General features: G+C 41.3%; 1 protein-coding gene across 2 annotated transcripts in view; it reads left to right on the forward strand.

Annotated features, from left to right (window-relative positions):
* CDK6 (cyclin dependent kinase 6) overlaps window positions 1-12,626 on the forward strand; it is a 119,817-nt gene that overhangs the window by 45,024 nt on the left and 62,167 nt on the right. For both annotated transcript variants that reach the window (XM_074151016.1, XM_074151017.1), the window contains one exon: window positions 7,543-7,710. In XM_074151016.1, the coding sequence (XP_074007117.1) occupies window positions 7,543-7,710 (168 nt within the window). The remainder of the gene's footprint in view (window positions 1-7,542; window positions 7,711-12,626) is intronic.

Below are 12,626 nucleotides of genomic sequence, written 5' to 3' on the forward strand. Positions count from 1 at the left end.
ACTGATTATTGTATTCCATAGTAGTTTATATAGGTCTTTCTAATCTTGGTTACCTTACTACTTCTAATAGCAACCCAAATAGTCTTCCAAACAGTATTTTAGAGACTCCAGTCCTTCAGGTATTGTATCTTTTAAATCGTTATACAAACAGTTCTTGCCATTTAGAAATAAAAACAAACAAATAAACAAACCAAAACAACCCAACTATACTCATTTCAGTGTTTGTATTTTTGCAGTGGACTAGTATGGCTAACATTGCCTTCAGTGGGATTATTCAGCACAATAACATACATGCATACTTATGGGAATGTGCATGCCTGCAGGGTTCTTCATCCTAACAGTTGGATAATCCATAATCACTTGGCTGACCTGTGCTTTCTTTTGTACTAAAGTACTTTGAAATAGATCAGAGACTGTTTATCAGAATATATTTTAAAATATCTGTTAATCTACTCTGAGTGTATTAAAATATCTTTTGATATGGTTAAAATAATTTTACAACTCAAAAATAATTATGCAAATATTTTACTTCATATTTAAAAATATATATGTGTTAATTTTCAACAAAATGTTTACCTTTCAGGGAGCAGCATACAAAACACCAACAACGATTAGACCAATTCCTTGCATGAGCTATGCAGATATTAATTCCCTTCTCCTAATAATACACTAAATGAATTTTCTGTATTTTTCTCTCTGCACAACATTTTATTCTATGAACAGAAAATGAACATTTTATCCTGCACAGTGAGGCTGATTAATAAGACTAAGTGAACGGGTCATTTGAATTTATTGTTCTCTTATCAAAACAGTGAACATATTTAAATCGAACATGCTGTGAAGTTCACATTCTCCTGGTGCGCTCTAGCTAATTGACAGAAATATCACAGCAGCCTTCTCTTCTGAGAGACGACCCTTACCCCATGAATACTTCCATGGAAAGCAATGGGACTGCTCTGAGATAAACTGTTACCCAGTGTAAGGAGAAGTCAGAGCTCTATATCCCGGGCTGGACTGTGGATGACTCCTGAGAGGCTGCGGTGTGGCTGGGTGAAGGCAGAGCGCAGCCTCCTCCTCCCCTTTCTGAATGCCCTGCAGAGAGACTCATCAGAATAGCTTTCTCCTGAGAGCAGGAGGAAAAGGGCAAAGGGGCAAGGGTCTGTCTTCCTCGTGCTGTGCTTCGGCTGCTGCACCAGGCAGCTGCGTGAAGAAGAGTATCTTGCAGCTCCATCCGCTGCGGCAAACTACCTCTCTGTCCCCACCATGGCAGTCATGGCATTCTAGAGAGGCTGCTGTGGTGGGTTCCCAGCACAGCGCCAGGACAAGACTTAAAAAAGAAAATCACTGCATTTAATAGGGAGTCACTGCATTATTACTAATGCCTTTGGGATTCAGTGTAACAACATTAATCATGTCTTTTGCTATTCATGTATCTGTACTGTGTCATTCCTCAGGAATGCCATTGTTTTTTTGGCATTAATTAATGTTGACTATTTGTTACAAAGTATAACCATAGAAGTGCTTTAATTATTCTGCTTCAAAAATAAGTCCCAGAGGATGTGAAAACTCTTTAAACTTTCATTCCACCATGTTTAAAAAACACCCTGTAAAATGAAAGCAATTTGATGGTTGTGGGTTCAGTATAATCCTGTAGGATACAAAGGAAGCCTCATCCTGCTCCTCTTCTGCTCAGAGAAGTTTGTGCTGTTGCAGCAAGCCCTTTCGTCAAACTGGCTTGGCTGATTCATTACACCCTGCTGTCTAAAACTCGCCCCTTTTGTTTACACTTGCCGTTGTCTCTTATGCAAACACTCCTTCAGGAAGTGTTCAGGACAAGTATCCCAACACCTGCCATCCAAAATAGGGATGTTCCATTCTGCTCAGCAAGAAGAGAACAATGAGATACGAACAGGTAGAGACTCTGAGTGAAGGATCCAGGTTGTTGTGCAGGTGCATGAGATACTCCACGGAGAAGGAGGAGAAATGTTAGGAGATTCCAAAGGGTTGTTGTGTTTTACCAAATGTTAGCACAGAAATTGAGCAGGAAGAGGAACATAGCATGTTAAAAAAAAAAAAAAGCCCTAAAAATCCTGTGCATTAGTATAAATTTAGGGTCTGTTGCAGTTGATGAGGATCTGTACTGTGTTGCTTTTATTTGGTGATACGACCGAGTATATTTGTGGGCTTCCAGACTTAGTTTCTCTGGCATTAGGTATCCTCTATCACCATGACCAAGGGCAATCTGGTTAAAGGTTTTTCTTTCTTCACATGCTAGTCAGTGGAGAAAATGTGAGCTTCATGTAATGAGCAGCTGTTCCTATGTGTATGTTACCTCTGGAGTTCTCTGAAGACATTATTCTTGGTGTTTTCCTTCAGGTTGGATCGTGCTGTGTCCCCCTTTAAAAACACAACCTCTAGCATCTATTTCTTTACCACGGTGGTGGGTTAGCCTGGCCCAACAGCCAAACTCCCACCCAGCCCCTCACTCACTTCCCTGCCTCAACAGGATGGCTGCAGAAAATGAAGAAGGAACAAGAAAGCTCATGAGCTGAGATAAGACTGGGATTGCTTATCAATTAGCATCAAAGGAGAAAATGAGCTTGCCAATAGATAGATATTTAATTGCTAATTCAGGTAGTGGGGGAAAAAAAAGAAAGGCAAATGTTCAAAGAACACCTTCCCCTGCCCTTTTTCCAGGCTCCACATCACTCCTGACTCTCCCCACCTGAGCAGCAGAAGGGGTGTGAGGGGTTGTGGTCAGTCCATAGCGTCTCCTCTCTGCTGCTCCTTCGTCCTCACGCTTTCTGCCTGCTCCAGCGTAGGTCCTCTCCACAGGCTGCAGTTCCCTTGGGATATATCCTCGTGCTCCAACGCAGGTCCTCCATGGGCTGCAGTGTGCAAATCTGCTCCATGATGGAGTACCTGCTCTTTTTCCTCCTCCTCCTCCCCTCACCTTGGAGTTCCCTGTGCTGTTTCTCACTCCTTTTGTTCCCTCCTCCTCTTTCCCTCCAGCTTTTTCTGCTCTTTCTTAAACATGTTTTCACAGAGGCACCACCATCTTGGCTGACAGGCCCGGCCGTGCCCTGCAGTGGGTGCATTGTAGCCGGCTGGAACCGGCTGGAACCGGCTGGAACTGAACCGGGCTGTGTCTGGCACAGGGCAGGCCCTGGACTCCCCTGACAGAGGCCCTGCAGCCCGGCTGCCAGCACTGGGGCACCAACACCCAGAACAACTCCCTGTGTTCTCTTTCCTTTGAGTAGATTCTGGAATTATTTGGTTGACAGCCGCGCCATCCTCTTTCGGATTGGGCGGGCAGAGCACTGCAGAGAGTCCGGCTGCTCTCACACGGCAAGGGAGTTCCTGCGGGCAAGGGACAGCAATTTTAGCTGGAGGTCAAGATGGTGGGTGACTCTGAAAGGGTCGGAGTGGTAGTTTGAAAACCAATGGCTTGGAAGGGATTTATGGATCAGAAGCTGGAGGAGGGTTAAGAGGGTCAGTGAAGCATAGACTCAAGAGGGGAGAGGACAAAGAGGAGACAAAAGTCTGTAGGAAATCGTGGCTTTCTGCCCCGGCTGCCCCTGAGGCGGGAAGTGTGAGCCCTGAAGGCCACCCCTGGCAGAGGCGGCAGCAGCAGCTCCTCAGCCCGAGCCTGTCCCCATCCTCCTGGCTCCAGAGACAGAATATGCGGGACATACTTCTGTGTATTGTTGAGACTCATGACATAATATGGCACTGCTTGAAAAGTTCATCGTAGTTTGGTCCTGACACTCAGTGCTGATAACTTCAGCAAATACTGGACTGAGCAAGGCCATCACGGATACCATATATGGTGGAACATGCAAAAGATGCAGCATTTCCATAACAAATTTTGCTCCTGTTTCCATTATGAGGCTTCTACAAAATTAAAGCTACATATTTGCGTCTAAGGAAAGTGTATTTGTTCATTGCATCCCAAAATAGCTCAGTTTTCAACTGAGTTATGGATAAATATTTTAGATCTGTCCGTAGAACACATTGCAAATGTAGCCTGAAAAGGGAAAACATTGTAAAGCCATGATTATTTGAAAGTAATCCCGGTGGAATAATGTATAGCACTTCAGCCCAAACAACAACCATCGTGGGTTTTGTGATATTAGAAGCATGGCAGAAACCTCTACTCTGAAACAACCGGCGCTGTTCTGTGTCTAAGTTTGTAAACATGCAATATCCAAAGAACATCTGATAGACATCAGTAGAGGTTTGATCATGACTCATTAGAGCTTATTCCTCAAACCTGCTAAGGCATGAGTCTACTTGATTGTCAAATACAATTGATCGTTTTGCAATTATCTTTTGAAATATGATTTTAACTGCAGTTCAAAGTACGGTATGCCGAGCTACCACAGAAAATGTCTCGGGGAAAAGCAGACATGGAACATGAGGCGCATGAAGACTCTCTTGCAGCTATTTCTAGATCTTGGTAATTGAGATAATACTGGGTATCATCACTAATAAAAGTGAATGAAATTTCCATCAGATGAGTGGAATTATCCTGGTTTAATTGGCTAGTGATCTGGCTTGTGCGTGTTGATGGCCTTTATCTCATTTGCTAGCACAGGTTAGTGTCTGCTGCTATTAGTTACGCTGTCAAAGAGACAGCCCAGTCTGAGCCTCTCGTTTCTTACAAGCGGCTGACTAAGAGTATGAAGACATTTTCCGAAAGTGAGGCCTAATGGCTTTTGACGAGGCTTATGTACAGAACAAAATTCATCATTTGTTATGGATAGAAAAGAAATTCAAAAGCTCTCTTTTGTTTGCTTTGATATTGAAAATGTATTTGTGCAAACAAGTACCTACTTCTGAGCTGCACAATTTGGTATTCTGTATTTAAAGTGCATAATAATAAGCCGATGTCATGTGATTTTGGTTTCTGCTCTTTTTCTAACTCGCTGAGAATTTAAAAGCAGGACAATAATGAGTCACAAATAACAAATGGTCTTTTTACAACAAAGTGGCCTATTTTACAACATGAATCTTTGCACTATTCTTCCAAGAGAATTTTGGACTGAAATATGTTCATATGTGTAATACTAAGTAATAAGGGATAGCAAAAGAACATAATCAACAGCCCAAAATTAATACTTGATAATAGCCTGTATGGACTAACTCTGAAATTCCTGGAAGAGGAAATATAGCACTTTTTTCCCCAGTTTTCCTTCTGCTTTCTAATACCTTTTAAATTTACACACTTTCCTGGTACACTTTTCTGCTGCACACCTGACTTACTGTGTGAAGAGAATTTCAGTAAATGGTACTCGTCTTTTGAGTCCCATGGGTGGAAGGAAAGATATAGCAGTTTCCATTTTCAATTATTTTCTTTTTTGACCTGTGCCTGGAAGAAGACTCTGAATTTAGAAACTGAAGACATTGCTTGTAACTTGCAACTAGCAGAGCCGATTGCATTTGCTGAGCTTGAGGAAGAAAGTTGAAACAAAACCAGCATCAGTTGTAGGAAAAAAATATTCTTGATATGTTTGGTAACGGCAGGAATGAGTTTACATACTTGACAAATGAGTAGGATACAGAAATGTCACCAAAAAGGGACTCTCCAGGGTCTACTGACTAATCCTTAAGTTCTTTAAATTATTTTCTTATTTTATCTGATATTATGTCTACAGGGAATAAAAAAAATTAGGCCTAAATTCAGTGAAACCATTAAGTACATACTTAAGATAACCTCACATTTAAATGTTCTTGGCATGTTCTTTACCATCTGCAAGACTGGTCCGAAGGCTGTTGGGATTTGATGGAAGTTCTAACAGCACACAGTGGTCAGAGATGACATGTATTAATTCTGCTGATGTCTGGAACCTGCAGAGCTGTAGTCCTGGCTCTTCCACGTATTTCTGAACTGCAAAGGGAAATGATATAAATACAAGAGGATTCTATATACTTTGTATATTTGTTTTAAAGGTGAAAACCCTGTTATACTAGTTATATATACTAGCATCAGCTAACAGGCAATGAGGTTCTCAGTTTATCACCGTCCTTCATAGGTGATAATAATTAAATGCTGTCGCAGCATCCATAGTTCCATGGTAATATCTCCATCATCAGAGTCTTCAGAGAAAAGCTGATTACTTTATGAGCAGCCCACTGTTACTGCTGCTTGGCAAAGAGAGTTATAGACTATATATAGAAATGGCTGTGTTTTATCAGAGGTCAGATTAGAGCTTCCAGCCTTAGTATCTATACATTTTACACACTTTCTGTAGAGATGATCAGGGAACATTACATTAAAATAATAATTTTGTATTAAATTATATAGCAATGTCTATTAAGTGTATCTTTAAAAAGCATTCAGCTAAAGCAATATTATCAAGTTGAATGTTTTGAGCTATTTTTAAACACATTTTCAGATATCGTTCCTTTTAATAGTGTGCCTTGAATATTTACTTGAAACATGCCCGAGTCCATAGAGCGGAACAGAAGGAACCACCTTCAATTTATCCTCCTTCCCTTTTCTCCTATTTCACACCATCCACCTCTCCAGGACCATTTTGGTTGCTAGTGATAGGATTGGCAGACACCCTACTGCATGGCTTATGGGAAGGGCATATGTCACCACCCAGCACAGAGCTGCAGTTTCCTGAACTCGAGTCAAGTGCACACAGAAAATATCCCTTTATCCCTTTGGTTTCTTACTTGTTGCAGCACCTTCTGGTAACTCCCCTTTTTACAAATATAATTTTCAAGTTGACAGTATCCTTCTAATTTGGAATTCAGGGGATTTCTAGTATTTAGGTTTGAGTCGGTTGGTTCATTCCTTTCACTTTACTAAGATTAATGTGAAAACATGAGTACAGATGAAAAAGTTTTTTCAGCTGTGGAAATGCCAGAGAAGATTGCATCACTATAACAAAACAGAGAGCAAAATGAGAACTGTTGCTTATGATTATTACACTGATTTAGTGATAAACTTTGGTCTAAAGGTAGTTTGTGTCCTATTCAGTAAATTCTATACAAGTTTTGCCAAGTAAACTTTTTCCCTCTATAACATTAAATCCTGGTGAATTTGTCATTTAAGCAGCTTTTCTGATTGAAACAGATCCTTATGCCTGTTGAAGTAAAGGATAAAATTTCACTTCACTTGGGCAGGACAAAGCATAAACTTGTGAGATGCAAACTGGTGTGTGATTTAAAGTTAAGAGCAAAAAGCCTCTACGTATTTTTCTTACTTGGACAGCAATCTTTTGAAGTTGTCCTGGGATTTACAGACATGCTTTTGCTATTTCTTTTAAGTATGTTGACCAGTCTTTATACTTCTATCAATGAACTTCAAGTAATTCAACTGGAAACAATACATTAACGTGATAAGGACACCTGTTCAAGTCAGCTGGTTCTAGCAATAGCCTGTCCATTTTATATTAATAGTTGTTTTTATCTCCTGTGCACATATTTAAATCAGTATTTATTAATTTAGTTTTGCAGATTATGACAGGGAATTTACTTGTTTGCCACCTTGTCTTGATAATTGCGTATTGATTTCTTCCCTGTAATTAGGATATGATGCTTCAGCTGTTTCGGGGACTGGATTTTCTGCATTCACATCGTGTGGTGCATCGGGACCTGAAACCCCAAAATATCCTTGTAACCAGCAGCGGGCAGATAAAGTTGGCTGATTTTGGCCTTGCACGAATCTACAGTTTTCAGATGGCTCTTACCTCGGTGGTAAGTTTCTGGAGGCTTATATTTTTCTTTTAATGCAACAGTGTGCTTTACTCTCCATGTTCCTAGCTTTTTATCCCATATTATAACGCTGCTTCTAAAATCAACTCGGCAATTGAAGTTACTTGTGTCTCTGAAAACAATTGCTTTCCAGCCAGGATTTAAGTTGATGTCGTTACTTTGTACAAATAATCAATTCCTGATTACTGGTTCTAACCTAAATCATGACTGATTACTGAGGCGTAGGTGTGTGCTAGCTTTCTGCAACTCTGTCCGTCTGTTGTGGTACTGACTGCTTTTGCATGTTAAGCCAGACAGGTAGGGTGGAAGTTTTTGAAGTCCCCAGGTATCTTGCCCCAAAAAATACACAGATACTTGTGAAAATGCTACACTGTTACGCCTCTGATTCTCCATCTCTGTGAATGTGGGTTTGGTGCTTGCTCCCATATGTTACAGAGTGATTCCAAGCAGGGCTGTGCTGGAGGCAGCTCAAGTGGGCCCGGCAGCCAAAATCACAGCTATTTCCCAGGCCAGCTGTTAAAGACCACCCCCAGTATCTGTAGGCCCCCTGCCACTGTTGCCCCTCTCCCAGCAGGTCTCCTGGTTGTTCTTGGCTCAGACATGAGCTCTCTCCCAGAAGGTCTGGCCCTCTCTTGCATTAGTGCTGGTGGAAAAGCCCTGCCAGCTCCTCTGCTTTTTGACACCATTTCCACGCTTGCTGGCCCTGCCCCCAGAACCAGCTGCTGTTCGCTTGGCACAGCGTCTCTGAGTGTACTGAGGAGTGACCGTGCTGCAGGCATCTTGGGTGTCATTTGATTTTGTTGCCTGCTCATGACTTTTTTTGTTTCCATTTTCTGTTCTGAGTATCAAAACTGCCATGGTGGTATCACTTACGCTAAAGACAGGGAAGGGAGAACTGCTGAGAAAAGAAACTGAAAGGAATCCACTTTGCATTTTACATTGTATTGTAGAAATTAGCCTGGCTCATGTTGATACAAAGCAATCCATTGTTCTTATTAGTTGCTCTAAGAGTCTACCCATCGTTGTGCCATGTAACTATGACATCCTGGGTTCCAGCTTCAGTGGGAATAAAGGCAGGAAACAACAGAAAATTATATCATCATCTTGCTAAACGTAGGAAAGTATCCTCATCATGTAAGGCATATGTAAACTTGTGTTTTGGGGCTGGTTTTTTTTTCATTGCCTGTAGAATGTAGCCTAATCCAGAACTGAAAGAATCTCTCTGCTGAGGTCAGTGAGGATTGATCATGTTGTAACTCAAAACAGAGCTTTGAAGAAAAGGAGATGAAGGTTGTTCCTGAATTGCTGTAATTTTTCACTTCCTAGTTATCACTCAGTAACAGCTTCAATGAGTGTTTCTATTGATCCATAAAATTATTTAAGCTGTTGTAAGGCTTCCAGCAGGGCATTTTTTAAAAGTTGTGCATAAAATGAGGAAAAAATATCTACAGAACTGATCAGGAGTTTGTTCTTTATCATGTAGCCTGCATAGGAAGGAAAGTCAAAAGACCCAGAAATAGAGTGCATCTACTGAGGCAAAAACATAACCTTGCCAGGATTGCTGTGCAAGGGATGTGCATAGGCTCAAGTATCCAGTAGTTACGTGCGAGAAGTTGTGTTCCAAAAGCCATGAGCTGGAACCCTTAGCGCTGCTGTGAACAGGAGCTGTGCAGACTAAGGGATTGTCCACACGCAAGGTTGTACTGTGTTTGCACAAGCATTCAATTGTCATTGCAGCTTTGCTAAAGAGTATTAAAATAATTGAATTACTCAGTGACCGATGACAAATAAAGTATATGGGCATAGACGTGAATAATGGCTTTCACACCTAGAACTGGGTGTATCCTTTTTTTTTATTTAAAAAAACAGCTACGGCCATGGCTTTTTTAAGTTAAAAGTTTATTGGTTTTAAAACACTTAGTGTTTAACACCTTCAAAATCAACTTTTGTCTGGGTATGTAGAAACCTATAGGGGACTGTTGCTTACAATGTGATAATGTGGTATGCTTTGAAATGTCATTGCTCCTACAGACCGAATGCTAATTAGAAATGTTTAGTAAATGTGTATTAGCTGACACAGGACATCAGTTTTCCTTTCTGCATGTAACTTTTACCTTTGCCTAGCTGGTGTGTATTCTTATCTTTTTTCCCTCCATTAAAACTCAGTATAGGAAGCAAAACTTTAAAAAAAAACAACTTCTCTTTTTTGAACATAAAGATATTCTTGACTTTACCATTTCCAAACTAGCCTAAGTTGCAGTTCTTCACCCAGCAGTGGGTAAACTGTCACTGACTTTGTTTTGAAGTGTTTGCAGGAAAAAATGTTGCATTGTAATAGACAGGGTATATCTACACATACATGAATTAATGAAAGTCGTAGTTTGCAAGGATTTGCTTCGGAGTTATATTGAAAAGTGGTAGTGCAGCCAGCCCAGTGACAAAAGGCACATTGCATGGGCTATTGTTGTGATCAATACAAGGGCTCTGCAGCATTTCTTTCAGCAGAGAGGCTTACTGCAAGATAAACTACAAGAACCATCTTTTGAAGTATCGGATCATTCCCAAGGTGCATCCTCATTCATTGCCCACAAAGGAACTCTTCAGATGGGACAAAAAGAGCTTGCCATGAAAGTAATCCGGTAAAAACTGATCCAACCCAAGTATCTGGGTGCTGCAAGTGGCAACTTCAAAGCAGGCTCTCTCTGGTAGCCAGTGACTTCCCCAATGCTAAAGAATCCTTCCGGCAGACCCGTCGTCTGGGCACATTGCTGTCCTTTAAAGAAACCTCTGATATTTCTGTCAATGAATGAATAAAAGATTCAGCCTAACGCTAGGCAAGCTTGCAGGGGGCAGGGTGGAGATCCCTCCTCCCAGCTGTGGTCAGGCTGAGAACTGATACGGGTCTGAAATAACAGCAGGAGAAAGAAGGAGGTCGGGCAGGGGTGTCTCGGACGGTGGGTAATGGGCACGCTTCTGGTTTCGTACAAAGTTAGGCTCTTGTTCAAGTGTTGGTCTTGGCCCTTGGGGAAATGTTGAATAGGCTTTGTGATAACAGAGAAGCTCCACAGGGCAGAGGAGGTGGATTGATGTAGCTGTGTAATTTTAGAGTTTGAGAGCAAAAGCTAATGAACTGTCACTTTTTTTCTTGGTGCAGAAAAATGGGCACACGGTTGTAACTTTCTCTGAGCAAAGGAGCAAGAGGCTGTTTGGAAAATCTATAGTTACATTATGAAAAAGAAATAAGCCGTTTAGCTATTTTTGCTGACTTCGGACTGCCTTAAAGAAAGGAAATGAAGCTGAACCATGGCACGTGAGAGTGCTGCGTGAGATAAGCGCACACGGTTGTGATCACAGCATCTAGGTGGAGCTGAGGCCATCCAGCTTTTAGACCTGACCTGCATCAGGAGCTGAGGGAATCTGGCAAAATGTTAGTGTTTGTAACACACTCACTCATAATACTTTCTTTGAAAACGTGTGTGCTTTACCTTAGATGGCAGCACTACTGATGGGATATTTTTTCCATGAAGTGCAAACAAAATTGTTTTATGTCTTCCTTCTTAAAAAAACCCACTTGTTTTCAGATTTACTGAACATCAGAAGGGAAAACATATCACTTTCTCTGCTGATGCTCTAAGTTGTTGGATACTAGACTTGGGTAAATTGAAGAAAAGACCCAAAAAAATCCCGCAGTTACTGTCAGTGAATAATTTTAGATTACACTAGCATTTTATTTGAGTGTTTCTTCAGGATAAAAACTTTCCATCCGTTTCTGGCAATCACTTCAGCACAAATGGTTTACATGCCACATCATGCAGGAACTTGGATTTCATTTTGTTGGTATAGTAGCAAGGGAGCATAAAATAATTTTCACTAACTGGGCTTACTTTGTAAAAATAAATATATAAATTAGTTACAGAAACAAAAACAACAACAACAAAAAGATAGAAAGCTCTCATCCAGAGGAACGAGTGTGTTCCTGTTCTCTGCCCACTGTTGCATTGTGATTTTCTAATAAATGCCACCTGTTAGTAAATAACGTGAATGTAAACTGAGCTAATATGATAGCTGAGAGCACAGTCAAAGAACTTTCTTTTGCTTTGCCTTAGTTTTGGGGTTTTTTCCCTTTTATTTTTGGCCACCTCTTCCTGATACCGTGCTTCCCAAATTCCACATATTTATTTGTATGAAATACACCCTGCAGAGCCCATTCCCGTGTTGGGTGTGTTCCAGCAGACCCGGAGTCTGTGGCAGCACAGGTTTCGCCTGAGGTGCAGTGGGTACCCCTGCCTGGGGTACAGCAATCTGTGGAGAGCTCCAGTTAACATCAAACACAGGAGCAGACCGGTGGAAATTCATCAGGCACCTGCCTCTGGTGAATCAAAGTCCAAATCTGGGCTGTGTTAAAGAGTGCCCTAGTGGAACCAGTACAGTGACACTAGATTTTATCTCATCCATTATTCGGTAAGAGCATAAATCTTCCACCCTCTGGCAGGTGGAAGCGACGTTGGTTTGGTATGCACTGAGCCTTCGCTGGTGTGAGGGAGCACATCCACCACCTTAGAGCTGAGCCCCCATCTCCAGTCCCTTCTTCAGGGTGCATTTCTCCAGTCACCCACATGTCCCTGAAAAGGAAAATGAGTCACAGACAGACACCCAGAGGATCAAAATATGTGTTGTTGAGCTTGTAGTGATGCTGCTGAAAGGTTGTGGCTATTTAGGAATGCAGTATGATTACACTGGTTGGCTTTTTTAAGGAAAATCTGTCTTCCCTACTAGCACAGAGCCCTGCATAAAAAGTCCATGTATCTGGCTTTGTGAAGGAACAAGTGAATTTCTCTGATATTTTAACATCTGGATAGCTGAAGGAATCTTTATTGAATCCTCCCAAACACCCTATA

The sequence above is a fragment of the Numenius arquata genome, chromosome 7 (assembly GCF_964106895.1).
Source record: "Numenius arquata chromosome 7, bNumArq3.hap1.1, whole genome shotgun sequence".
Taxonomy (NCBI): domain Eukaryota; kingdom Metazoa; phylum Chordata; class Aves; order Charadriiformes; family Scolopacidae; genus Numenius; species Numenius arquata.